The sequence below is a fragment of the Astatotilapia calliptera genome, chromosome 3, assembly GCF_964374335.1.
Source record: "Astatotilapia calliptera chromosome 3, fAstCal68.1, whole genome shotgun sequence".
Lineage (NCBI taxonomy): Eukaryota > Metazoa > Chordata > Actinopteri > Cichliformes > Cichlidae > Astatotilapia > Astatotilapia calliptera.
The window spans coordinates 4,277,825-4,305,769 of NC_137424.1; the positions used below are offsets into that span (position 1 = coordinate 4,277,825).

Here is a 27,945-nt window from a genome sequence, read left to right on the forward strand (position 1 = left end):
AACAAACAAAAGAAAAAAGAATACAAATCGGTCAGACCTCAGAATATTCAGTTTGGCATGTGGACTCTCCACTGCAGCAGACAGAAGCTTTACTGCTGAAGCCTTCAGGCTCTTGGTACTCAGGTCCAGCTCTCTCAGACTACAGGACTGGGAGCTGACCACTGACAACAAATATCTACAGCCTTTCTCTGACAGGTTACAGCTGCTCAGCCTGAAAAAAATAACAAGAACAACAAAACAATAATATTTATTATCAAATAAAATCTCTTTATATGTTGAATCTAAGTAATCAAATGTGTACAAATGAGTACACTACAATGCACAATTAAATAAAAAAATGTTCAAGAATTTAAGTGTAACAGAAGAAAAATATTTCAAATTAAACACAATTATTCCAATGTATGTAAATGGAAACCAGTGAAGAGCAGGTTGATTTAGTGACAGTAGTTCAGTGTCTGCTGGCACAGGCCTGTGAGTACTGCAGTATTACAGTTACTACAGTACTGCTGGTCACTTTATTAATTCTAATATGTGTGATTACTGTAAATGTAGTTATAAATAATGTATCACATCCTGGACTCTCATTTCATTTTCTGTCTAAAAGCTGCTTTGGCTCATTCCCCTTTAAAGCCCAGCTCTCCCTAAAGGCCAACTTTATTTTGATTGGATGATTTCATAAAGCACGCTGAAGGGCAGTAGCCAGTTATCATGAGCTCCATCTCCTCAACCTTCTGGTTTAGAAATTATAAGAAACTGTATACCTCATAAAAACCCGTCTTGATCCATGCTCAATCATCCAGGTTAGTAAATCCCAAAAGTTGATTCTGTTCATCTGGACGTAGCGCTTTCAGTGGGAGAAACATTTCGTCACTCATCCAGGTGACTTCGTCAGTCTCAGCTGACTTCTGGTTTCCAACCCTATAAAAAGTACATTTGCATAATGACTGAAACCAGCCCACTGAAGGAACAATAAGGCTGGGAGGTCAGTTCCTTGACCATTAGGTTTGAGTCATTATGCAGATGTACTCTTTATAAGATTGGGGAAAGCTGCAGTCAGCTGAGCCTGAAGAAGTCATCTTGATGAGTGACAAAATGTTTCTCCCGCTGAGAGCGCTACGTCCAGATGAACAGAATCAAACTTTGGGGGCTCATAAAATCATGATTAGAAATCTTCTCAGATGTATTTTTACATTTTAGATCCACAGCAACAAAGTTCACAGCAGGATGTCTCTGTTCAGTAATTATTATGCCCATTACCTGCAAACTGTGAGGTACGCAGGTAATGTCAGGTAAACACTAGCTGTCTGAAACTGTTCCTGTTAAATGTGTGTATAAAGGAAATAAGCTGAAATACAGAGACTGGGTGGATCTGTGCTTTGACTTTGACACCAAAAATTTCTTCCTGTTAAAAGGGAGTTTTTCCTTCCCACTGTCGCCAAAGTGTTTGCTCATAGGGGGTCATATGATTGTTGGGTTTTTCTCTGTATCTATTACTGTACGATCTACTGTACAATATAAAGCGCATTGAGGTGACTGTTGTGATTTGGCGCTATATAAATAAAATTGAATTGAATTGAATTACATCCCATTTCAGGCACCTAGAACCTGAACCTTCTCTGGAAACCTGGGACGCTGGCGGGTTTCTCTTGCTTACCTATCTGCTCATCCTCTTTCTTTCTGCTCGCATGATGATTTCCTGGTTGAGTTTGTAAAGACTTTTGCTCAGGACCTTCTTGCTGTGCGGCAACAGTGCTAACCACCGTCCGCTGTATGTTTTTCAGTCATTAAATCAAACCATGAAAGATCAGCTTGCTTCTCGTGATGAACCTGTCTGTTTTCGATTCCACACCAGGGTCTGCCCACTGGAAAGTTCAGGGATAAGGGTGGAGGATACTCACACAAACATAAAAACCCAGATTGCAACTCCAACTCTCTGTTCTAGTTAACCAGACCTTTCAGGCTCTTGTTCAATTAGAACCTCATGGAGTCTGAGTTAGCGAGACAGTTAAACATCCCTCTATGCCCCCTTAATCCGCCCATTCCCACTAAGTCATTAAATAACCGAGTGTCCCCTCACATAACTCAGCGCACAGAGCCTGTCACCCCTGGCAATCACAAGAAAACACTTACCTTTTTTGCTTTTCATGCACCTCACAAACCACTCATACTCGGGTTTCCTTGGCTAGAATTACATAACCCCCACTTAGACTGGTCAGGTCAGAGGGTAATCAGTTAGAGTCTGTTCTGTCATTCAAATTGCCTTGTTTCTGCCCGTCCACCGGAACCTGTGGAACCATCAACCAACACTGAGACTGTTTTAGATCTCTCCTCTGTCCCCACCAAATGTCATGATCTTCAGGAAGTATTTAGCAAAAGTAAAGCGCTTTCACTGCCACCTCACAAACCACAGGACAGCACCATAGAACTACTCTCTGGCTCCACCCGGCCTTCTAGCTGGCTGTATAACCTGCTTAGACCTGAGTGTGCGGCTATGGAAAAGTACATTAAGGAATCCCTCGGTGCAGGCATAATCCAACGATTGTCATCTCAAGTTGGAACTTCTTTTTTGTGGGGAAAAAGGATGGCTCTCTCTGGCCATGCATTTACTTCAGGGGCCTCAGTGATATTACCATCAAGAATAAGTACCTATTACCTCATTAGCTCTGCTTTCAGGCCATTTCACAGCGCCACAGGGTTTACAAAACCCCACCTCCGCAACGCTTACCACTTTTTCCAGATCAATCAGGGAGACAAGTGGAAGACCGTTTTAAACATGCCATTGGGGGACTACGAGTATTTGGTCATGCCGCCTGGGTTAACTAATGCTCCCGCAATGTTTCAAGATTAGTTAACGATGTCCTCCGGGAATTCCTTGACAGGTTTGTATTGGTGTATCTGGATGATATCCTCATTTTTCCCAAAACCTGCGAGGAACATCAGTCTCATGTCCATGCTATTTTTCCAACGTTTGCTGGAGAATAAACCTTATGTCAAAGCAAAAAAGTGTGAATTCCATTCCTCATCAATAACTTTTTTCAGTTACATTTTGGCACGGGGGCAGGTGAAGACGGATCTGGCAAATGTGAAAGCTTTAACAGAGTGGCCTACCCCTTGTACCCATTGTAGATTCAAGAAGCATCTCCAATGGGTTTTGGGAATAGCAAATTTTTATAGACTGTTCATTTTAAACTATAGTCAGGTAGCTGCACCACTCAAGTCTCAGCATGCATCTGGTCCCCCAAAGCTGAAACTGCATTCACCAAACTTAAGTATCTGTTCACCACGGCACCTTTTTGGTTCACCCTGATCACAGTTATCATTGCAAAGGTGGACACATCAGAAATTGGAGAAGGGAGAGGTAAATGATGCCAAGTGAAAGAGAATGCTTTGGGGGGGGTCATGCTGCTGTCATGGTCTGTGTGAGCGGCGGTGGTTTCCCACTAGACTCTGGTTTCTGCCTTTGGGTGAAGCCTGGTCAGCCTGTCCATTGTCCACACCTGACAGTAATCTACTAGGCTGAATATAACATCAGCACTCCCAATAACTCTGCTAACCTCCTAATCCTCGGATCATCTACTCACCCTTGCAGTTCAGTCACGTTTTCCTGGATGCTGGTCTTCTTGATTCACTCACAGCCACATTAATGCCTTTCGTCTCTTAGACTTACTGGACCACTTTGCCTGGATTCAAAGCTAACAAGTACTCACCCAGACCTCACCACCTGCCTTCCCCAAGTTGCTTTCCGACTGCTGACAAGTAAATGGTAAATGGACTGATTCTTATATAGCGTTTTTCTACTCTCCCGGAGTACTCAAAGCGCTCTATACAACATGCCACATCCACCCAATCACACCCATTCTCACAAACACTTTATCTGAACTTAGTGCTTTCTAAGTACATTCACGCACATTCATACTCTGATGGATGCATCGGAGAGCAAGTTGGGGTTAGTATCTTGCCCAAGGATACTTGACATGCAGACTGGAGGAGCCAGGGATCGAACCACCAACCTTCTGATCAGTAGGTCAGATCAGACCAGCTTTACCTCCTGAGCTACAGAAACCCCAAATAAGACATTGAAGATAACCTCGTTCACTTACTGTAACCTCCACCAGTGATCTTTCTGATGCTGCTCTACCTCTGTTACAGTGACTCAGATTACCATCAACCAAGACCCATTTCCGGAAACCTACCACAGAGCCCACTTCATGCTCACAGCTTCAAGTGCTTGACTTCCGCCATAGTTCACAGTTCATGTTAAAAAATTCCAAGTGTCAAGTTCCTGTGTGTAAATAAAGCCTTCACGTCTAGTAATATTCAGTTCCTTCACCTTTGTCTGTATTTTGGGTTCACCATGTTATTCTGGCCACACCGAGGTAACAGATTTATATTTGAAAAACAGAGAGACATGGGGGATTGCAATAAAGATGAGACACAAACCAGACCTTAAAATAAGAACATCTGAAAACGATGTAGGTGCAGTCTGGAAGCTCAAGTATTTGCTTTAAAAAACAGAGCTAGACTCCTGGTTGTTGGAGACAAGTGAACAACTTGAGGATAATAAACCTGTCAGAGGGGCTGAAGGATCAGAGCTCATGTTCTTATAGGCTGGATCTGGATTGTGCTTTGATTCGAGTTGAAGACAAAAATATTTCAGAAATGCTGACATGTCCTGCTGGAGAGAAATATTTAAAGTATCATATTTGACTAAGTGCTATTTTTAATTTTTCTTAAAAGGCAGTGTTCGTTGAACTGAGCACCTCTGATTTATTTCCCATGATTTTAAGAATGAAGCGATGAGTTTACTCACAGAGCTTTGTTGGAGGCTTTGACCACTGGCAGCAGCCTCCGAAGAGCCTCCTCTGAAGCAGAGTATTTCTTCAGGTCAAACACATCCAGATCTTCTTCTGATGACAGTAAGATGAAGACCAGAGCTGACCACTGAGCAGAAGACAGTTTATCTGTGGAGAGACTTCCTGATCTCAGGGACTGTTGGATCTCCTCCACTAGAGAACGATCATTCAGTTCATTTAGACAGTGGAACAGATTGATGCTTTTCTCTGCAGACAGATTCTTACTGAGCTTCTCCTTGATGTACTGGACTGTTTTCTTATTGGTCTGTGAGTTACTTCCTGTCTGTGTCAGCAGACCTCGTAGGAGAGCCTGATTGGTCTGCAGTGAAAGACCCAGGAGGAAGCGGAGGAACAAGTCCAGGTGTCCATTTGGACTCTGCAAGGCCTTGTTCACAGCACTCTGGTGGAGAGATGGTTTAAACCACCAGGAGGTTGTCTGTTGTTCTTCCATCAGATTGAGTCCAGAGTTGATGAAGGTCAGATGGACATGAAGAGCAGCCAGAAACTCCTGAACACTCAGATGGATGAAGCAGAACACCTTGTCCTGGTACAGTCCACTTTCCTCTTTAAAGATCTGTGTGAACACTCCTGAGTACACTGAGGCTGCTCTGATATCAATGCCACACTCTGTCAGGTCTGATTCATAGAAGATCAGGTTTCCTTTCTGCAGCTGATCAAAAGCCAGTTTTCCCAGAGACTCAATCATCTTCTTGCTCTCTGGGCTCCAGTGTGGATCTGTTGCAGGTCCTCCATCATACTTGACCTTCTTCACTTTGGCCTGAACCACCAGGAAGTGGATGTACATTTCAGTCAGGGTCTTGGGCAGTTGTCCTCCCTCTCTGGTTTTCAGGACACGCTTCAGAACTGTAGCAGTGATCCAGCAGAAGACTGGGATGTGGCACATGATGTGGAGGCTTCGAGATGTCTTGATGTGGGAGATGATCCTGCTGGCCTGCTCCTCATCTCTGAATCTCTTCCTGAAGTACTCCTCCTTCTGTGGGTCAGTGAACCCCCTGACCTCTGTCACCCTGTGAACATACTCAGGGGGGATCTGGTCTGCTGCTGCAGGTCGTGTGGTTATCCAGACGTGAGCAGAGGGAAGAAGATTCCCCCTGATCAGGCTTGTGAGAAGTACATCAACTGTGGTGGGCATCGTAACATCAGTCACAGTTTTGTGGAAGTCCAGAGGAAGTCGACACTCATCCAGACCATCAAAGATGAACACAACCTGGAAGTCTTCAAAGCTGCAGATTCCTGCTTCTTTGGTTTCAGTAAAGAAGTGATGAACAAGTCCCACCAAGCTGAACTTTTTCTTCCTCAGCACATTCAGCTCTCTGAAAGTGAATGGAAATATGAACTGGATGTCCTGGTTGGCTTTGTCTTCAGCCCAGTCCCGGCTGTATTTCTGTGTTAAGACTGTTTTCCCAATGCCAGCCACTCCCTTTGTCAGCACTGATCTGATTGGTTCATCTCTTCCAGGTGTGTCTTTAAAGATGTCTTCTTGTCTGATGGTTGTTTCTGGTCTGTGTGGTTTCCTGGATGCTGTTTCAATCTGTCTGACCTCATGTTCCTCATTGACCTCTGCAGTCCCTCCCTCTGTGATGTAGAGCTCTGTGTAGATCTGATTCAGGAGGGTTGGGTTTCCTGCTTTAGCGATGCCCTCAAACACACACTGGAACTTCTTCTTCAGCTTAGACTTAAGTTTAGGCTGACACTTCTGAAGAGCATCTGAATCAAAAAAAGGAAAAAAGAAGGAAAAATACAAATCTGGTCTGAAGGAGCTATCTGACGTACTTTGTCCTTTGTTGAGCCTATCATACGTTTTAGTTTTTAATATACTTATTCTACCAGAAAACCAGAAAAAAGGGGCTACAGGAATTCCTAAATGTAATTCCTGAAAACAGCCACATTAAATGTTTTGAACCTACACATCTGTATTGCTTTGCAGCTTTTCATATGTACCTGATGCCAACATGTGCAGGCTAAACAGGTTTCTGCTTTCTGTGCCTCTTCTCCAAACTTTGTCACCAAAAATAACAACACTGCTATGTTATTTAAATAAGCATCTGAGAGAGATTCAGTAATTCACATTTAATTCTTGTCGTAAATTACAATGGCGAAAGATAATGTAAACCCTTTCTGGCCACACTAAACATGTTCCTTCTCGTTTGGCTCTTGGCGAAGGCAGTCGCACTTTTCTCCTCTTCTCCTTCCCCTTATCTTCCCTGCTTAGCCTCTTGTGTCTTTGTCTTGTCTCATGTGTATTTCACTTCCCTGGAACACTCTCTCACAGTCTGTGTCTAAAAACCTAAAAGAGAATTATGGATTTGATCAACTGGTCTCTGAATGCTATTGACACCCTTTTCTCAACGAGTTGTCTGGGCTCGGGAGAGCCCGAGTGCCCTGGAGGGACTTTCCCTGCCGGATACACGATGGACGAGTGGCAGACATGGAGGATCGTGTGCCTGGCGGGACTGTCGATCGAGGACGCTGAAGATATGTACCTATTCGGAACCATGATAACAGGGTTCTTGCTGATCGGAGCTGGCTTGGCCCTGGTTTATCGGAGAATTAAGAAAGCGGAACCGGCTGTTCAAACCCCCACAAGGCTGCCCGCTGGGATTGAAAGGATGGGACGAGGTGCGGCTTCTCAGAAAGGGCTCAGTGAATGCAGCATGGTTAAGAGCTTGGAGGCGCTAACGGCTGCAGTGAAGGCTCAGAATAACACCTCTGAGTGTATATTGGATTACATCAAGGAAGAATCCACTCGGAACAACACCTTGGGGCGGAAGCTGGATTACATCGCGGATCAGTTGGCTGCGGTCGTGAAGTCTCAGAATCTGCTCTGTGAGCAAAAGCCTGAAAAGACCACAGAATTGAAGGTAAATAACATAATTGAGAGGCTCGCAGCTATCCAGCGGGAGATTGAGAGACCAGTGTCGGTGTCGGAGTGTTAAAAACAGCTTGAAATTCTCATGAGTTGTTTGTAAAAGAAAAATCACAAATCATATAATGCGGCTACCCCTTCGGCGCCAGCTGTGGGCTCAAGGCCTGAGCTGAACAAAAACTCCCTGATAACGACTGTGTTGAGTCTGTTCCTTCCCATTCCATGCAAGGCCACCTGGGTTGGCTGGTAGACTGTTTACTTAGCCTGATAGGGCGGAGGACACTGTCTCAGCTGAACTATGGACACGCACACACATACATTTACACTGATAAGCACTCACACATCCCCCCTCCCCTTCCAATGCCTTCGATGCTTGTTGCCTCCTGGGAACACGAGGCGGGTCTGGGCCCACGCTGGAGAGTCGGCGCAGTGGCAGGATGGCTGCTGTGTTGCCTGGGATTACTCCTTATCCCCTAACCAACCTTGTTGTTGGTCACGTGCTCTATAATGTTGTACTGTGGACATTTATGTGCTTTCTGTGCAGAGGAGTTTTTTTGTTTCCTGTTCTCATGCTGTCCTCTATAGCCCAGCATGAGCAGAGGTCTCTTTTTTCCCCTTGTACTTTCCCATTGTAGTGTAGATTTCAGTGTTTTTTCTATAATGCAACGTTCTCTGACTTGTATCCCCATGTGATGTCTGTGTTGTGTGTGTATGGTCGGGGGGCGGGTTCATTCCACTGCAGGGCAACCTGACACTGCAGGTGATGAATAAAATTTGAACTTGAACTTGATTATATAAAAATGTGGCATTTAAGTCAAATGACTCATGCTTTTCTTCTTTAAGGCAATCAGTTTGCATGGTTTTTAAAAGTAAAGAACACTTGTGTTTAATTAAATACAGCTCACATTAGATCTAAGTAGTTTCACACGTTTATGATGTCCATGTAGTTTAGAAAATACATTTGCAGGCATGTAACAAATCCAAACATTCGTCGTAGAATGACGTTCTTGCCCTCTCCTTTTTCTTACAGTGAATTCTGAGGTTTCACTTTCACATCTCAACAAACTGCAAGGTGACCATTTTTATTCATGGTATATGATGCATGACCTCACCTTGTTGAGCAGATGGATCAGAGTTCAAACGCAGCTGAGAGGAAAGAGAAGGATCTTTGATCTGAAGATGTTTGATTGTTATCTTGCATGCTTTGTCTCCTTTTTTCCTCACTGTGTCGATCAAGCTGCGTGCCTTGTCTGCTCTGGCTAGGTTCTTCTCCAGTATCGATTCTTTCTCCAACTCATTTAAGACAGTGTCACATACGAGGGCCTCAAGCAGCTGTGTGAGGATTTCTGTTGTTACCCTCCAGACAAAGGCTGACCGCACCCTGGCAAGCTCCTCCTCTACAGAAACAAGAAAGAGACATAAACATGGTTCTCAGTCGACATCATGTGAAAAATATTCTAACTTTGTTGAATTAACACTTCATCATCTCATCAACAAATACTGAATTTTAGGATGTGTGGGGTTAAAATTATGCCAGCTTAAAATGAAACTGAAGAAAATATTGAAACTGAAAAATAATATTGTAACCGATACACAGATGATCTGTATTGCTATACAGACGGGCAGGTATACAGGTATACTATGAACAAATATACATATATAAAGATGAAGCACTGTGAGGTAAACAGATCTACAGAGTGCTATGAAAACATCTACAGTAGTGGAAGCGTAGCTCTCTGAACAGACTATAACAGTGTAGGCACTATAACAGAGACTACACCATGTCAGTGTCCTAAAACTACAGCAGTAACCAACGTGGTGAATGTTGATAATGAAAGGATCATGGTCACTGGGAGGAGGAGTGTAGAAGGGTTAGGTGAGTGTGGATGGAAAGGCTCAGCGGGGACTGAGTTCAGTAGGGTGACAGCTGTGGGGAAGAAGCTGTTCCTAAACCTGCTGGTTTTAGTCTGAAGGCTCCTGTAGCGCCTCCTGGAGGGGAGGAGGAGCTGGAAGAGTTTATTGGCAGTATGAGAGGAGTCCGAGAATGATGCATACTCGGCGTAGACATCTCTTCTTGCGGACATCCTCAATGCCAGGAAGTGGAATCCCTGTGATGTGTTGGGCGCTGCAGTGCCTTGCGGTCAGCAGCAGAGCAGTTCCCACACCAGACTGTGACACAGTTGGTCAGGATGCTCTCTATCACACAGCGGTGGAAGTTGATTCTTCTTCAGTATCCTAAAGAAAAAGAGGCCCTGATGGGCCTTCTTGACCAGGCTGGAGGTGTTAGTTGACCAGGACAGATTCTCAGAGATGTGGATCCCCAAGAACTTGAAGCTGGAGACCCGTCCAAGGATGGAGTTGGATGCATACTAAGGTCTGCAGTCATAGAGGAACGGGCTCAGCACACAGCCCTGTGGAGTGCCAGTGTGAGTGTGACAGTGGTAGAGCTGTTATGGCCTGACCTAACATGCTGAGGTCTGTTGGTCAGAAAGTCCATGAGCCATGATCCAGGTACAGATGGAGTTGTTGAGTCCAAGATCCACACGTTTGGTGATCAGCTTGGAGGGAAGAACTGTACTGAATGCTGAGCTGAAGTCAACTAACAGTATTTTTGCATGAGTACTCTTGTTGTCCAGGTGTGAGAGTACACAGTGAAGAGCTGTGGATACAGCATCCTCTGTACTCCATTGATTTGATAGACAAATTGGTGAGGATCCAGTGTGGGGGGCAAGCATGCCCTGTAATGCATCAGGGCCAGCAGCTTTTTGAGCTTTGCTTTGTGTAATGTTATAAATACTTGGATAATCCTCAGAGTCTCTGGACTTTTACTTAGAGATATTATATTCAGTCCTGTGGATAGTTATATACTTAAAAATATATTATCCTCTCTGGTTACTCTGGTATGAATGACTCTGAATCACTTAATGGTAAATAACACACTATTTGCACATTTGCAAACTGTGAAAGAATTCCAGATGACAAGTCTGTAGTTCGACATACAAGTGACGACCTTTGACCTTCATCAGTTTTTATTTAATTGTGTCAGAGAAACTCAAACGTGCTCTTCATGCAGCTGAGTACATTCAGTGTTTAAAACGGAAGCTCTGCAGGTCTGAGATCAGCAGCTTTGTGAAACACCAAGCTGAGGTCCTGTTAATGCTGATATATAGTGACACAGTTACATTTCAATTTAATTCAATTTTATTCATATAGCGCCAAATCACAACAACAGTCACCTGAAGGTGCTTTATATTGTACAGTAGATCGTACAATAACAGATACAGAGAAAAACCCAACATTCATATGATACAGGGGTGATTAATCCTTTTGACTTTGTTTTTATCCATAAAACAGCTGCAGCTTTCACTACAGCACATGTGGTGCTTTAACCTTTGTACTGTTTGCATCAGTTCATTCTGCAGTTAACATGTGAACATGTTGGATGATCTGTCTGCTGTCACTGGGTGGTGCTGAGGTCTGAATCAGCTCCTGTAATCACAAAGAGAACAGAACCATCACAAACTGAAATATAAAGTTTATCTCAAATCTGAAATAGAGCTGATCCTTCTGTCCTCACACACCCAGGATCTGAAGTTCTTCTCTTACATTTCTTTAGTTCTTCAGCTCTGCTCACATACGAGCTGTTTATTTCTTAAAGCCGTATATACCAACAGATTTTCCAATATAATGTTAACCTTTGAGTTGTTGGTGCTTTGTGAATGTGAATCTGCATACATGAGCAGACGGAGCAGGTTTCAGTCCTGGTTCAGTCTGCTGCTGCACCGTGGTCACCAACATACAGAGGTATCATAACAAATATTAATGCTTTTTTCCCTCTCAAAGGATGTAAGCTGTACTGCACATGTAACTTTGTGAACTTACCTCAATAAGAATGATTCAGACTGTTTTATTTAACCTGAATATTTGAAACAAACTTAGTAAAAACAATACACAGAGTCAGTGCTAAAAATGTAATCCGAGGAAAAATGAAACACACATTTTAACTTAAGCTGCCAAGCAGAAGTATTTGGTTTGAGTACATAATTATTAGGCTTTGCTATTTAATCTGTAATTAATGATTAATGAGGGGTTACTGAAGTGCAAGCCTTTTTTTAAATATGTGTTAATATCCTTACAGATGTGGCAAAAGAGTGAAAACATGCTGCTGTTTGCACATATTGAATAATCAGCTCTGCACAGGAGCTGCAGCAGAGTGCAGCCTGTTGCTCTTACAGTGTAATACTCATAATAAAAGTACAGTAACTGTGGTTAGTTACTGACTGAGCAGCCCGGTGCGTTTCTGCTCATTTGGTTCACCTGCACGGGTTAGCTAAACAAACTTTACAAAAGAAGTTTTGCCGATAGCCGAGTGCCCATCTTAGCTAGCTAGCTAAGGATGTTAGCTACAGATTAGCTTACAAACACCTTTCACTTACCAAAAATATTGTGGCGGCTCTCAGGTCCTTCTGTCAGGCAGACACTGAAGAACACCTGAGTCTGTCAGTTTGAAACAGTCGGTAAACGCTGGACCTCCTCTCAGCGTCCCCGCTCTATGTGCCGTTCAGAGATACGCAAGTTTCTTCATGACTGCGGCTGCTGCAGATATTAGGTCGTCCATGATTTCTACAGTCACTGGTCAGCAATATAATGTGCGCAAACATATGTGGCTCATATATGTGGCCCTGAAGCCCCGCCCCTCAAGCGCACCCTCAGATGCCGAAGCAGTGCCAACTAATTGAAGCTGAAAAAATAACTGTACGTGGAAAAAAACGATGTAAGTGTGAAAACCACATGAACAGTGAGTTTTTTCTTTAAATTTCTATATTTATGTTTTTTCACTATCATTTCACTTTCAATACATTTGTTTCAGTTTCAATATTTCTTCAGTTTCATTTTAAGGTGGCATCGTTTTAACCTCATATGTGGGTTCAAAGTACAAAAAAGTCCAGTTGTTTCTCTGCCAAACTCCTTAGACTGGAAGTTCTCATGTTATATTAATGTCCCACAGAAAGATTAAGGCAAAGATTAGGACAGGTTACAACTCGTGAATTTCATGTACTTGTCACAGTTACAAAAAAGAATCTGCCTGAAGTCTATACATCCATACGTCTCATCATACAAAGCACTGATCTCCTACCTGCTGATGGAGCTGCTTTGGCTGGCTGTTCTTTAGGTTCTTCCATCATCTTTCTATAAAAACACGAGAAGATGATTTTACCAAAAGAAACAGTGAACACAGTCTGGGTGTCACATCATATGAATTTGTGTCATGGTTTAGTGTACGGGCCACACACACTGAAACTGATCTGTGTGAAAGAACACATCGATGACATGTGAATGTAGTGATAACCTCATCATAATAGAGGTTTTTACTTTTTCACATATTTGTTCAGTATAATGATTAAATAATCTGACAATACAAACCTAAAATACTTTGTTCCCTGTCTGCGACTTTGTGCGTCTCTGCTGTTAGTGCTTACAGGAAGTTTTAAACTTAAAATCCTTCCCCACATATGTGACTGTGGTCTCTGGGGCCATTATCCTGAAACACTGGGGCTCAGCCCTGAAAGCTTTGCTATCTTCACCTGATAACAGCAGCTGTTTAAAGTTACTGAGTTTGACAGGGAAGTGAATGTAAATGTGAGACACTGTGTGCTCACAGCTAAAGGCTGCAGTCAGCTGTGTCAGAGCGTCCAATGATCCTTTAATAAACACTCAGAGCTCCATGTTGATGAAGCTGTCATGTGTGAGCTTGTGAGGCTCCTTTAAACTGGCTCTGCTCTGTCAGATGCTCACCTCTTCTTCACTGTCTCTGCTGCACTCTTCATCTCCTCTCTCTCTCTCTGCTGTCCTGTTTAAAAAAACAAACAAATCAGCGTTAGCCAATCAAACTCTGTGCAGATGCTGCAGCTACAGCTGATATGTCATTCAGCTGTTCATCAATCAGCTTCTGCTGCTGTTTATTCGGCTCTTACTCTGAACACGTGCAGATCTAGGAAGATTTTCTTGGGGTGTCAAAATCAAAGCGTTTGTTTTTTCAAACACACGTGCAGGTGTTTATATCACATATGGTTTAAATGATTCAAATGCAGTAAGTATACATGTTTCATATATCGTCTATAACTGAATTATGTTCTGTAGCCTACATAATGAAACACTTTAGTTGCATAAAACGTGAATTTTGATTTTATGCACTGTATATGTCACAGCATCGCAGTGTGGATGTGGAGAAGAGAGGACTCAAACGCAGGCCTCACAGGTGGTGAAGGCTGGTGTTTATGACAGAATGACAGAGCCTGAGATGGATGACTGACTGGAAGACCAGCTGAACAGAAACGACACATGTGGGACTGACAAAGACACTGAACTGGAGCAGGGACGTGCAGAGAGGTTTAAAGGGGCGGGTGCTCAAAGTTAAAAAGGGGCACATTGAACCAGGCTGAATAACAACAACACACATTCATCAAGAATCTAATATGGGAAGGGCAGGGCTGTGTTGGTCTGAGACTGTAGACATTAAAAAGTCCACAGGAGAGATGGTAGCTGATTAAACAAGTGTCATGAGATAATAACAAAATGCAAAGATTGGTGACAGCGCTTGGAACCATAAGGCAACAAAAACTGTGAGAAATAATTTAGGCTCTGCCTGTGAATCACTCTTTGCTTCTCTTCTTCCTTCCATCCCATCTTTTCATATATCACTCTCCACTTGCTGTCTATGTGAGAACAAGGCACAACTTGCTATTGCAATAAACTATAATCTAATTATCCACACCTAACAACTCTTGCACTTAATCTAAAATAAAATGATGACAGAAAAATGTTATAGCCCTGCCTTTAGTAGCCTCACACAGCTCCTACTGTTTCCTCCTCATGTCCTTACCAGCCATGTCTGCACAATGTTATATCATGAGTAATATTTTTTTTTAAATCCATCTAAATAAAACACACACATGCACACACAGTGACATTTTAGACCTTCTTCAGAATACTGTATATACTATGGGCATCCTTACATTATTATTTATTACGAGAGCTACAATAATAAAGCAAAGAGGAGGGGGAAGTAATAAATATGAAATAATGTATTTATGATGATTCCATGTGTTTCACTATCCACTCTGTGCAGGGCAAAGCTTATTACATGTTTAAACTGTAGAGATACAATCATTTTACTGCTGTAACATCCAACTTTTGTCTTATTTAAAATATAAATCTAATATAATCTGCTTCTTAATGTATGTTCTTTAAAATACAGCGTGTGTTTTTAATATATTATAATTATAATAATGCATAATTATGTGGACATGCATATTAGATCGTTTTTAGTGAAATATAATCCCTCCAGAAAGGCAGGAAAAGCCCGGAAACTTACTTTAAAACTAAATATGTTCCCTAAAACGGTGACAGAGCTACAGACCCATGACAGCCTTACACAGGTAGCCAGCAGCTGTGACCAGCACTACCTGTGCAGTTAATAAAAGGACAGGTAATGTTTGTCGCGCTGTTGCACACACAGCACGCTCGTTTGTTTCATTTCGTCAGTAGCAACAAGACAGCTTACCAACGTGTACGTAATAAGCTGATACTCCTGGGTGCTACACACTACAGTGTGCGCTGTGCACCTACTTACTGGTTGTGTCGCATCAGTCTGTGTCTCTGAGTTAACTTGTGTTTCTCCTACAGCTCCGGACCGCTAAAAATGCGCGTGCTCTTTGTGAGCTCGTTCCCGGCTCGTAACCAGCGCGTTCTGCCGTCGAGGGCGATCATTGGTTAGATGTGATCATGTGACTGATGCAAGCCAGATCCTTTTATTTAGCAAAACTGTGATTAATAGTTAAATATTATTGTTGAGGGGCACAGACAGGACTCCGCACGCACACACACATTAAAAAATAATAATAATAATAATTTTTAAAAAAAAAGTTGCCTCAACAAAAGGGCACCTTGGGCACCCATCAGGAAAGGGGCGGGTGCTCAAGCCCCTCTAGCCCCCCCCTCTGCACGTCCCTGAACTGGAGGACACTCAGGACTTACACAGGCTAATGATAATGATCAGGGTTCATACGCCTTTTTCAGGGTCAAATTCAAGCACTTCTTAAGCACTTTCAAGGTCCCTTTTCAAACTTTTCCAGCACATCCCTCCCTCACCGCCAAAAAAAAATGCATGTTTCAATTCACATCACCTCAGTAAGACCATGTGAAAGTTAAGACAAATCATCCTAGGTGAACTTAAACACCTTTGTTCCCTTTTTGTTAAGAAATAGAAAAACACTCCACACAAAAATACTGCAAAAGGAAACTGTCGCCTTATATAAAGAGTGTATAAACTCAAAATGCACATGTCACTTAAAAATTAAGATGTGAACAAATCAACTTGTTAGATATTCTTCTCCTGTTGAAAAAACCCCCAAAAAGAAATAAATAAGTCTTCTCATCAGATATTGATGCTTCTTTCCTGTGTGACAGAAAATAGGAGACAGATGTTTGTTTGTTTTTTAAGTTAATTCCCAATAAAGCTGTTTTACTGCTAACTACATTGCTGTCTGTATTATTGCTGAAATCCTAAACGATCACCTTTAAAGTAGAGCTGGGCGATATGAGATTTTTTCATATCACGATATGTTTTTTTCATTTCAGGCGATAACGATATCTATCACGATATCAGCCAAATAACTATATTTGTAAGATTTAAATGTGCCGTTGCTCACAAGTAAAATGTGAAATAATCAGCAGCTTGTTTTTATTTAAATATTTATTTCCCATAATAAGTTCAACAGGGTAGATGTACTTAAGGAACATGAGACTTTTTCAGATAAATAAAGGCAAATATTGCAAACTACACAAAAGGCAGCCGCTAAAGCGTTTAAGTTTCAAAATAGAACAAACGAAACAGACTAAATTGTCAATTCCACTTAGAAACAAAATATTAATTCTAAAAATAAATCTTAGTTTGTTTTACAGAAGAACAGACAAAACTGACTAACTTTTGTCAATATCAAATAAACTGAGAACTAAAAGGAAATTCTCAATCTCTCCTTGTTGTATAGCTGAGCTTTTCAAACAGTTTTAACAGTTACTTTAGTCTGACAAAAGCCGAATGACGAATTAGCGCTTCCAGTCAGAGACTGAGGCTACGTCCACACGTACACGGGTATTTTTGAAAACGGAGATTTTCAGTTTTCGTTTTAAAAATAATCCCGTCCACACATAAAGGCAGAAATGAAGGAAAACGCTGCTATGAAAATGCCAAAGCAGCAGGTGGCGCTAGATTCCTAACCGTGCAGAAATGTTGGCCAATCAGAAGTCTAGAAGCCTCGGTGGGAAAAAGTAAACAAAGCTGCGGCATAGAAGCAGAACCGAGTCGTATGTGTGGAGGGACAGTAACTGTGTGTATATGTAAGCATTTAAACACTGCAGAGAGTAGAATTAACAGTATTGTAGAAATTCATTTCACCGAAACAATAACGTGGCGCACAGTGTGACGCATGCACCAGTTTATTGTATTTCCAGACTTGCTTTCGGCACAATTTACAGTGCACGCTACTCTGTTTTTTGTCAGACTTGAAATAGCCGAAATACCTTCACACTACGGAGCTTCTATGGCTCTTCCGTTCGACAATCTCTCCGGCATTGGAACCATCATCTGTTTTCTCTTCGGTCACGCTCGGTTGATTTTTCTAGCCGGCACACTCATTTCCTCCATTACCCGCTGGCTGCTTCCCAAACAAACACGCATGCGGCTTGGCACTTGTGCTGTACGTAACAAGTCACGCGACGTGACACTGCGGCTGTGATTGGTTCGGCTCTGCGCTACTTAATTTGGATTGGCTGACCTTTTTTTTTTTTTTTTAAGAGGACAAGAGCGGCGAGGTCTATCGCAATAGTTTAATTTTTCTATCGAGAAAAAGTTATATCGCGATACATATCGTTATCGTTCTATCGCCCAGCTCTACCTAGAAACCAGGTCAATATATCTGTAGGTTCAGTCATCCAGGTCATGTGATCTAAGGAGCTTGGAGAGAAAAGAGACGTCTTTAAGTTTCTGGAAGACGTTTCATCCGAGAAGCTTCTTCAGCTCTAAAACCAAACGGTGGAGAGTCCCAGATATTTAAACCTGAGAGGAAAAGAGACGCTCACCATTGATCATGTGATGAGTCACATGATCAATGGTGGGCCAACAATATAACAACAATATAAACACTTATTTCAAGGAGGAAACTGAGAGCCTTTGCACCAGGAGCACAAACATCAGCTCCAGCAATGATCCACTGATGTGTTTTTATTCCATGTATGAATGTTGTTATTGACAGAGATGACGTTTGTGTGTCAGTGATGCAGTGACTGTTGTTGTTACCTGTACAGGCTGGTTAGACTCTATGAAACAGATCATACAGATCTCTGCATGTTAGAAGAGACTATTAAAGGTCATGAATGAGACAAAGGCAGGGAGGCGTCCTTTACAGCTAAACAGCAGAGTGAGAGAACAGCCAGCACCTCTACATTTATCACATTATACAGCACATGTATGATACTGACAGGGATGAGAAGAATTTAGTGATTCTGATCCCATCATTGATATTACTTATTGATTCTCAGTAGCTCTGCTCTGACAGTCACCACCATCACTGAGCAGCATATCAAAGACATTTGTGCACATTAACTGCATGTTGTGGCTCAAATGTTTGTGCATGTTGGAGGCATTTCCTCTTTGTTGTGATCAGTGTTGGTCATTACTCAAAACAGTCATTATTACACATATTACACAGAACACTTTGATTAAAAGTAATGGAGTACGTTACTTCATTACTCCTCATAACATTACTTTGATGTTAAAATGAACAAATGAGCATGTAACAACATAAAGCTGAGGTACAGCCCCACACACCAACACAGATCCTGATGAGGTCACGTGATGTTTCTCTGAGTGTTTATGAACACAAATCAAAGATGAAACAGCACAAAGACACTTCAAAGTGATTCTACTGTAGAAACATGAACAGGTAGAAACCTGCAGCCTGACTGCTCATCACTTTGTTACCTGTTCAAGTTCAGCAGCAGCAGCTCACTTTATCACGGTGCTGGTCTGGGGTCAGTGTTTACTCAGCTTTAACTAGTGATGTGACGTTCTGTATCGAGGCTTCGAAGCGTGTGTCGAGTAATGGAGGGGGCGTTTCCGCGAAGCGCGTATCGAGGCTTGCTTCATTTATGGGAGGAGCTGAAAATGATGACGTCCGAAGCCTCGCTGCCCGGCTGTACCACGTGACTGGTTCAGGAAGCGGTTCGAACTTTGCCGCGAGCTATGACAGCGATATAAACCCCTCAGACAAAATGTGGGCGTTTGATGGAGAGTTGCGGTTAGTGAGAGTTAGAGACAGTTTAGAAAAAAAAAAATCGCCTACGACCTGCCACAGTGGAGAAACTGTTTCTTTTTAACAAAAACCAATGATGTGTCCCCTAAACACTAATCACTGTCCTTGCCTCAATGTTACAAAAGCACAACCACTGTCCACACCTCACCTCACAGTATATGATCATTTCCATTTTAGGCATTTCCAAATAATCATGTTCCATACTGCCAGTATAAATATACACAGTACACTGCATCACTACAATATACATGTTTTACACACTCCTTTTGTTGTTGACATTTACAGGCTGTGTGCAAAAAGGCCACACTCTTCAAATTCATGCCAACTAATATTTTTACGTCCAGTAGGTGTCCTACTAGAGCAAATGAAGCTTCAAGAAGCTTCGCGTTGGGGTGAACCAATTGGATGAAAAGCTTCAGTGCTTCATGAGGCTTCATCTGCCCATCACTAGCTTTAACCTCACTCTGGGTTCTTGGCTAGCCTAGCTTTAGCTTAGTGTTAGCATGCTGTGTGCTAGCTTAGCGTCAGAGCTCTGCAGGTGTCTCGTGTGTAAATATTAATCACAGTGACAGTAAAGGAGGTAAAGGGCTGTGACGTCATCACGTACGCTGCGTCCTCTGTGGGCTCTGAGTGAACTCAAAGTACAAACTACAAGTACACAAACACGAACGTAGCTCAGAGTGGCGGACACACTCGGCCTCGTTGGTCCAGCTGTGAGTCCGTTACCGTGAACTATGGAGCGGCAGATTTGTGCTGAACTAAGCTGCACACAGCTGATGTTAGCCAGGAAACATTACACACTGACTTTAATGGAGAGACCGGAAATACAAACACACACAGTTTGTTGTGTGAAGAAATCAAACACGAGCTGAACAAACAGTAAAGTTCCTAAAGACAAACTGTTAAAGGAGGAAACAAAGCAAACTTACAGTTTCTTCACACACCAACAACAAGCTCCACTCCACGAAGTTCAGGAAGTGAAATTAAACTTTGAGCAGGAAGGAAACACCCAAAGAGACGTTTGAGGACAATCAGGAGCATTGGAACACTGTGCTGCGTTCAGTTGCACCTCGGAAACTCCAAACCTCTGGCAGGCTGTGATTTATTTCTGCTGGTTTTCCTGTTTGAAGCACAAACATCCGTCATCAATTTGTTGTTGTTCTTCCTGCAGCGTTTAAATATTTCAGCACTGAACTGATGTTTCTTCAAAGCTCATTTCAACCTGTTGAAGTCATGAATGAAAGTGCAGACTGAGAGTGGATCACATGATGTTTGAGGTGTGTCATGTGACATGTTCAGTATTGTCACACATGTCTAGATTGTCCCTGATATCATAACTGCTCAAACACTGATGATTATATTTGAAGAATTATTCCTGATGGCAGCAAAGTTTGAATGGAGCTCTCTGTCTGTGCTGATTTGTCGCCCTCTGGAGGTCAAAGCACAAACTGCATGATGTCACTGTAACCACCACAGAGACAGGAAGTGTTTTTATGACTGAAACACTGAAATGATGCTAACGGCTGTCGTTAGGCTCACTGACAGCAGTGCTGATGTGTTCATGTCAAACACTGGCTCAGGTCAGACTCCTTCATCCTTCTCCAGCGTGAGGCCGCCCTCAGACCCACAGGAGCTCTGACCTTTGACCTCCTGACCCTAACCATTTTAGTCTTGTTGCATCTTTAAATGCAAATCCTGTGAAATGGTCAGGGGCGGCTCTAGAGAAATTTTCTTAGGGTGGCAAAATCAAAGCCTTTTCCCCCCAAACACATATGCAGGTGGTTACATGTGGTTAAAATGATTCAAATGCAGTAAGTATGCACGTTTTTCATATAAATATAGTCTATAACTTAATTATTGTCTGTACCCACATGATTACACACTTTAGTTACATGAAACATGTGAGTTTTGATGTTATGTACTGTACAGCCTGTATATTAAATACATATGTAGCCCAATAAGTATAAACTCCAGAAAGCTACACAACATGGGGCGCTTCATTTACAAACACAAGTCTAACTTAAGTTTCACTGTTTTTGTTAGAAAACAGTCACATTGTTGCAGCTTAAATTACACAAAATGTCAGAAATCTGCACTGTCATGAACAAACATGTAAACCTCATTTTTCATGATTTGTTGGATTCACCCTCTGAGGTCTGAAACACAACCGGACATTTGTGACTCCTTTGAGTTACTATTAATGTAACTATTACTGATCTGAAATCACACAAAGAACCTAAAATCCTAGCAGTATTTTTTACTGTAAAAAAACCACAGACGTGTTGGGTAAATGTTTATAACTTGAAATGCAAATATAAATTGTACATTTTGTAAACAGATACAACTATTTATCTAAAAATGCAGCCAATACACCTGCTGTTTTTTCATTTTCTACAACCATTTAAAATAGCACTCACCTTCCTTCCATTTCCACAGTGTAACATCCACCCACCTGTGTAAAATCCAAAATTCCCATGGTGTTGTTCAAAATGTGCTCTGGCACAATCATAAGCATCACTTGCTGCTGAAAACAAGAAAAAAGCCGTCCTGCTATGGGCTGAACCATTTGTTAATGTGGAGGGGGGGGACACTATGGAATATATCCAGTTCTAGCATTTATATTCACTGCTGACTGTAACTACGCTCAAACTGTTAAACTTATTTTAATAAACAACACTGTCATATGCAAAACTGGGGTGGCACTTGGGGTGGCAAGGGATCATTTTAGGGTGGCACTTGCCACCCCATGCCACCCTTCTAGATCCGCCCCTGCTGATGAAGCCAACAGGTTCGCTTCATTTGCAAAAAGCAGATATGAGTTTCTGAGGCCACAGTCTTCTGTGGCTGAAGGGGAATCAGGGGAAGCCCTGGAGGAGTCCACCACCCACCAGAAACAGGTCTGAGCTCTCACTGCAGTTGTAAAGGGGCTACACAGCCCACGTGAGGCTGAGGGATGCAGCCTTCTGTCAGACTGTCACTAACACAGAGAAACACCCGTGTACACTCATACTCATGGGCACATACACCAATCAACCTAACCCCACTAACTGCTCGTCTTTGGACTGTGGGAGCCAGAGAACCCAGAGAGGACCCAGACATGGGGAGAGCATGCAAACAGCTTAGATGTTGGATTTGAACCCAGAACCTTCTTGCTGTCAGGAAACAGTGCCAACCACTTTTCCACTGTGCTGCCTGTTTGACTCTGATACACCCATTTTTGAGCTCTTAAAAACAGCCCTCCACACAACAGAGACAAACCATAAAGGACTTTGTGGCTTGTAGCAACCAAAGAAAGTTTAAGGTGCAAAATAAAGAGGTTGAAAGGAAAGTAATAAAGGAAACATGTAATTATAACAGTAATGTTGGCTGTGTATCACGTGTGGCATGTCATTGTGGGGCTGGCCTCTGCTGGGATTGAGAATATGTGATGGCGGGGGCAGGGTTGGTTACTGGGGTTTATCCTGATCTCCTGTTTAGTGGAACTGTGCTCCTTTGAATCCACAGCACTAACCTGGCACACACACATAAAATGCATCATTGCTACAGAGCACAGCAGGACTCATTATGAGTGGTGGGGCAGGCTGGATGGTGTTGAGGAGTCGTATCGCAGTGACATTGGCTCCCCTGCTTCACTCTCTCCTGCCCCACTAATGCAACTCACTAATCCCTCTGTCCCCTTTAGGTGGGGCTCACGCTGACAAGATAAAATAAGCTGCACGACTGGTGGGTGGGGGCTGTGCTGTCAGCCCCCCTGGGTCTGCTCCTCTGTGATCCTCAGTGGGCCAGTATGCCTCTCCTGGTAGCTCCATGGGGGATGGTGTGGTGGGTTGGTGGGTGCCATGGCGACTATGTGCGGACTTCACATTTTTGTCTGCTGTGACAGCTCCTTGATCTGGGCGGGGCCAGTGGGGTGTGGGTAGGTCCTTTGTGGGGCTTTGGACGTTGCCTGAATATTGTCAGGCAGCTGGGTGCTGTGCCTCGACCCTTTCTTCCTTTGCATTTGTGGTTTGGTGCCATAAATGCACAACATAGAAGAGCCACCTCGACGGGACAACACTCAGCGGTTCATCTGTCTCTCTTCCACAGCATGTCTTTATCCTGTCTTCCTTCTCTCACCCCAACCAATCACAGCAGATGGCCCCGCCCCTCCCTGAGCCTGGTTCTGCCGGAGGTTTCTTCCTGTTAAAAGGGAGTTTTTCCTTCCCACTGTCACCAAAGTGCTGCTCATAGGGGGTCATATGACTGTTGGGTTTTTCTCTGTATGTATTATTGTACGAGCTACCTTACAGTATAAAGCACCTTGAGACGACTGCTGTTGTGATTTGGTGCTGTGTAAATAAAACTGAATTGAATTAAGAAACAACTCTTAGATTCCTCACATGATTCTCCTGTATTCCTACGGGACGCCAAGGTAATATAACATGGAAGTGTGTCGCAGTGCCTGGTGGCCACATGTTACCCATAAACTGTCAACCTGACCGTGCTGTAGCTACGTCCAAAGACTAGTTAAAGATTAAAGCTTTTTGGGGGGTTAAATCTGACATAAATAAAGAAAGAATAACATTAAAGTCGATTCTTTTGATCACTGTAGTTCTACTTTGAGGATATGACGTGTAAAAACCCTCAGTTGTGGCTGGTGGATCTCACATTCCTGGTCTTTGTAATTCCAGTTCAATGAAGCCTCATTTTCACCTTTTTCCAGGTAAATTTTCCCAACTGTTCTAATGTCCATGCTGTGGCATTGTCCCATCATTTGTATTTCCTGTTAATGGATTTTTAATATGGTCTGGGAAATTACTATATATGAGTAACTTCCTGTTGTATTGCAGCTTAAGGCCATTGTCACTGAAATAAAGCCCGAGTTGTAATAGTTTGCATCCAGAACGAGGAAAAGGAAGAAACCCAAACACTGCTCAGTGGATGAGTCCGTCCTGGAATAAATACCAGGACAAAACTAAAAAGAAGAGCTTGTTTCCTCGAAGCAACAACAGAAAGCTCTTTGTCTCTACAGATGTTTCTGGGAAACACGTTAACAATATTTAAACATTTGTTCTTAATAAACGTTTTTACTTAATGATGCTTTATGATATTTCTATCTGACCTAATGCAGCAGCGTATCCACATGAACTCTGCAGTGTTTCTACCCAGAGGCCACCGTGGTCCTTCTTTACTAATGCTGAGGGTTTTCTCCCAGCCGTGATAGCCTTTGACAGGTAAACTGAGTCATTCCAGCCCAGTGCAAAAATAACCTCCCCGTCTGCTCTTAACTTCACGCATCGATGCTAAAACGTTGCATAACTGAACCTGCAGACTGTGATCCTGTAGCTGTCGAGGAGAGGGCTTGATGCCGTCCATCTTCTGCTCAATTAACAACGCCTGCAACCTTTTGAGCCTTGGTCCTGCTACAGTCACAAATATAACATCATCACTCTTTATTTGATCCACTACACTGCCGTCATTTCTGTTATGGCCCCACAAGGTCACTGAATTCTGTCATTCTTCTCCAATCCATGGTTTTCAGTCACTGGTGGGCAACATTACTCTACCACGACTGCAAACAGTGGACAGTTGGTAGGTAGTCCTGCAGGACGCCTGTCTCGAGCCAAGGCTACTTGGAACATCTCTCCATGGAGGAACAATGAAGACATGAAGAGAAACTATAAATCTTTGGGACTTGTGCTCCAACAGCTTTGTTTAAAGGCCTGAAAGTGGCGACGTCTCTCCCAGAGCTCCAGCTCAGTGACATCTATGTGTGCCTTGTATGCTTCAGCTGACGCTGCTGCCAGGATGAAAGCTGTCAAACCGAGCACAGCTACATGTTCCACCTGGATGGGTAAATAATGTGTTTGAGGTGAGAACAATCAGGAAAGCTCGCCAGCGGCTTTACTTCCTGAGGAGGCTGAGGAAGTTTGGCATGAACGCCAACATCACCTCAAATTTCTACAGGTGTGCAGTCGAGAGCTTGCTGACGAGCTGCATCACAGTTTGGTACGAAGCTGCTCTGCCAGCAGCCGTAAATCACTACAGAGGGTGAAGGCAGCAGAGCACATCACTGGCACGAGGCTTCCTGCCATTCAGGACATTTATCTCCAGCGGTGCCTCCATAAAGCACACAGCATCATCAAGGACCACAGCCACCCAGCACATCAGCTGTTCTCCTTGTTACCATCGTTACAGGAGTCTGTCTGCTCGGACTACAAGACTCAAAAACTGTTTCTACCACCAAGCCATACGACACCTCAACCACAACACTTAAACACACACAACACAGCACTCAGAAGCTACCTGCAGCTTCACAAGTACTCTGTTTAATCTGCACTGGTCACTCCACTTTATTGTCATTGATATTTATATTTAAAAGTGCAATACTGAAATTTTCTGCTGCTCATTCCTGTGCAATGTCCCATCTGCCCTCCCGTCATATTTCTCTTCAAGGTTTTCTTATTTAATCACTAGTGTACATATATTTATAGATACAAATATATTTAGTCATCTTTTCTCTTTTACCATGTCTCTCTAATATTTGCTCCTTACTATTTTTCTATTTTCTTTATTATTTTATTTTATTATATTTTCTCCTACTGTATCAAGCTGCCGAGTGACTGCTGCTCGTCAAACACATTTCATTGCAATGTTGACCCTGTGCTAACTTGCATATGACAAATAAAACTGAAAACTGAAAAGAAGAAACTGGTCGTTGTTAAAGGAAAGGTCATCTCCACATAAGCAGCTTAGATGACCTTCCACGTGTAAATCTTACAATGTGTTGACTTGGACATGAACAGTGTAGGACCAGAAAAGTCCCAGCAGTGTTAATTTGTCACATTAATGTAAAATGAAGTATTTTTCTGATGTTGGGTTAATCGTTCCTACAGTTTAAATGAGCCGTCACTGATGTTCACATGTGGCAGCCATACTCTACGGCTTCTGTAAATAAACACTGATTACTGAATCCAGTTTTGGCTACATTAAACTCAAAGACGTTCAAAGGATGGCTGGAAAGCTACAGACTGCAGTACTGTTTGGCACCAGTAGCAAAGTATGTCTGTTGTGGAGTTGTAGACATGTAACTTGAACATGTTTGTAACTTTTTACTAGCATTTTGTTTACTATGTTTCAGATCTATGGCACTAAATGGGGGACTGACCACGTTTTTGACCTTGACTGGACTTACTGGGTCCAGTAAAGATATCATAGCCAAAGGTGGCTCTGCTTCCAGTTCTGGCTTATAGGAAGATCTCTGAAGGTTGGGTGTAATCCTCTCCTGACTTTGGATCACTCTCTTAGATCTAAACCTCCAGCTCTGGACTCGCCATCCTCAAAGACTGCTCCATAAGAACACAGGCATGTGTGAACAGCCCACTCCTCCTTTGGTCAATGGCACACACTTTTAGACGATGTGTATTCAGCATCTGGCAAGAGTGGAATCAACTGGGGCTCTTTCTAAATTGGCGTCACCATTGATTGTGGTGGTGGCAGCAGCTCATTCTGCTGGCTCTGTGTAACAGGGTCATAAATCACATTGTTATAATGTGTTCTAAACCCCCAAACTGCTCCTTTTATACCTGACTTTTAGGACCTCCAAGCCTGTAGTTGTGTTCATTATCAGTTAGAGCCCCTCCTCGTTCTTTTCTTCTTCTTCGGTGCAATCCTATAAATACAGTGTACCCCTTTTGCCTCTCCCCTTTTCTACAATCCCCCTGTGGGAGAGGTGGGTGTCATTTCTTTCCAACACTTTAAAACACACATATAATGCATATTTAGCCACCTGGATGTTTCTGGTTGCAATTTTAGTTCGATTATTGTCATTATTAAGCCTGTTTTTGTTAGATGTTATAAGTGTGTCGTATGTGTGTATCATAAATGTGTTTTAGGCGCCATAAATGCTAGCATGAATATATACTCCTTGCTAGCTTGGGAGCTGTGGTGGGTTGAACTAACCCTCTTCCCCACTGTTTGTATTTGGTCGTAGGAGCTGGAGTGGGCAAATTATTTACTGGGAGGTCTTTCTTTCTTTTACCTTTTTTATCAGACACAACGCAGAATCACACCGGTTACATCTGCAGCTCATCCATCACCTGTTCTTCCCATCACTTAATGTTTTTGCTGCAAGACGTTGGAGTGAGTGCCATCTATTTTGCTGTTGTTTGGAGGCATTTTAGTTCAGTGAGAGACAGGAGGTCACGCAACAAACTGCTCAAACGAGTGGAAGCCGCTGCCCTCTGCTCGTCAGCTGGGAAACCTGGATCTCCCTTGTTGTGTTAACAGACCTCTCTGCATTGAATCATACCTGTTATTAACCTCTGTCTCTCTTCCACAGCATGTCTTTATCCTGTTTTTCTTCTCTCACCCCAACCAATCACAGCAGATGGCCCCGCCCCTCCCTGAGCCTGGTTCTGTCGGAGGTTTCTTCCTGTTAAAAGGGAGTTTTTCCTTCCCACTGTCGCCAAAGTGCTGCTCATAGGGGGTCATATGATTGCTGGGTTTTTCTCTGTATCTATGAAGCGCCTTGAGGCGACTTTTGTTGTGATTTGGCACTATATAAATAAAATTGAATTGTCAGGGTCAAAGTTCAGAGGTAAGTTTGTTTAGCAAATGAATGACAATAAATCATACATGTTTGCTGATTCACAGATTGACAGCCCGGAGGAACAGGGCTGTGTCGTTCCTGTGATGCGATTCAGCTTTATTTTAGTATTCATTTATTTTATTAGCTTTATTTCAGCCACTCAAACAAAACAACATTATATTAAAACAGAGTGCAGGTCTCATCCAACCATAGTTAAATATGTGCCAACTGAATCAGTACGTTTCATGTAGAAATATGTGTGGC

The 27,945-nt window shown here is 42.7% G+C and overlaps 2 protein-coding genes across 3 annotated transcripts in view; both read right to left on the bottom strand.

Annotated features, from left to right (window-relative positions):
- The window catches only part of LOC113018030 (NLR family CARD domain-containing protein 3-like), a 49,104-nt gene extending 28,001 nt beyond the window's left edge, over nt 1–21,103 (bottom strand). The window contains exons 1-6 of one of the 2 annotated variants that reach the window (XM_080296977.1): nt 20,042–21,103; nt 13,537–13,591; nt 12,878–12,930; nt 8,853–9,137; nt 4,811–6,581; nt 38–211 (exon numbers count right to left, since the gene is read on the bottom strand). In XM_080296977.1, coding sequence (XP_080153103.1) covers nt 38–211; nt 4,811–6,581; nt 8,853–9,137; nt 12,878–12,930; nt 13,537–13,568 — 2,315 coding nt within the window. In that variant the 5' untranslated portion in view covers nt 13,569–13,591; nt 20,042–21,103. Of the gene's footprint in view, nt 1–37; nt 212–4,810; nt 6,582–8,852; nt 9,138–12,877; nt 12,931–13,536; nt 13,899–20,041 lie in introns of those variants that run through there. The other variant, XM_080296981.1, reaches the window with a different exon arrangement.
- Nucleotides 1–27,945, bottom strand: part of LOC145424230 (uncharacterized) — a 236,558-nt gene that overhangs the window by 188,389 nt on the left and 20,224 nt on the right. The window lies entirely within an intron of this gene.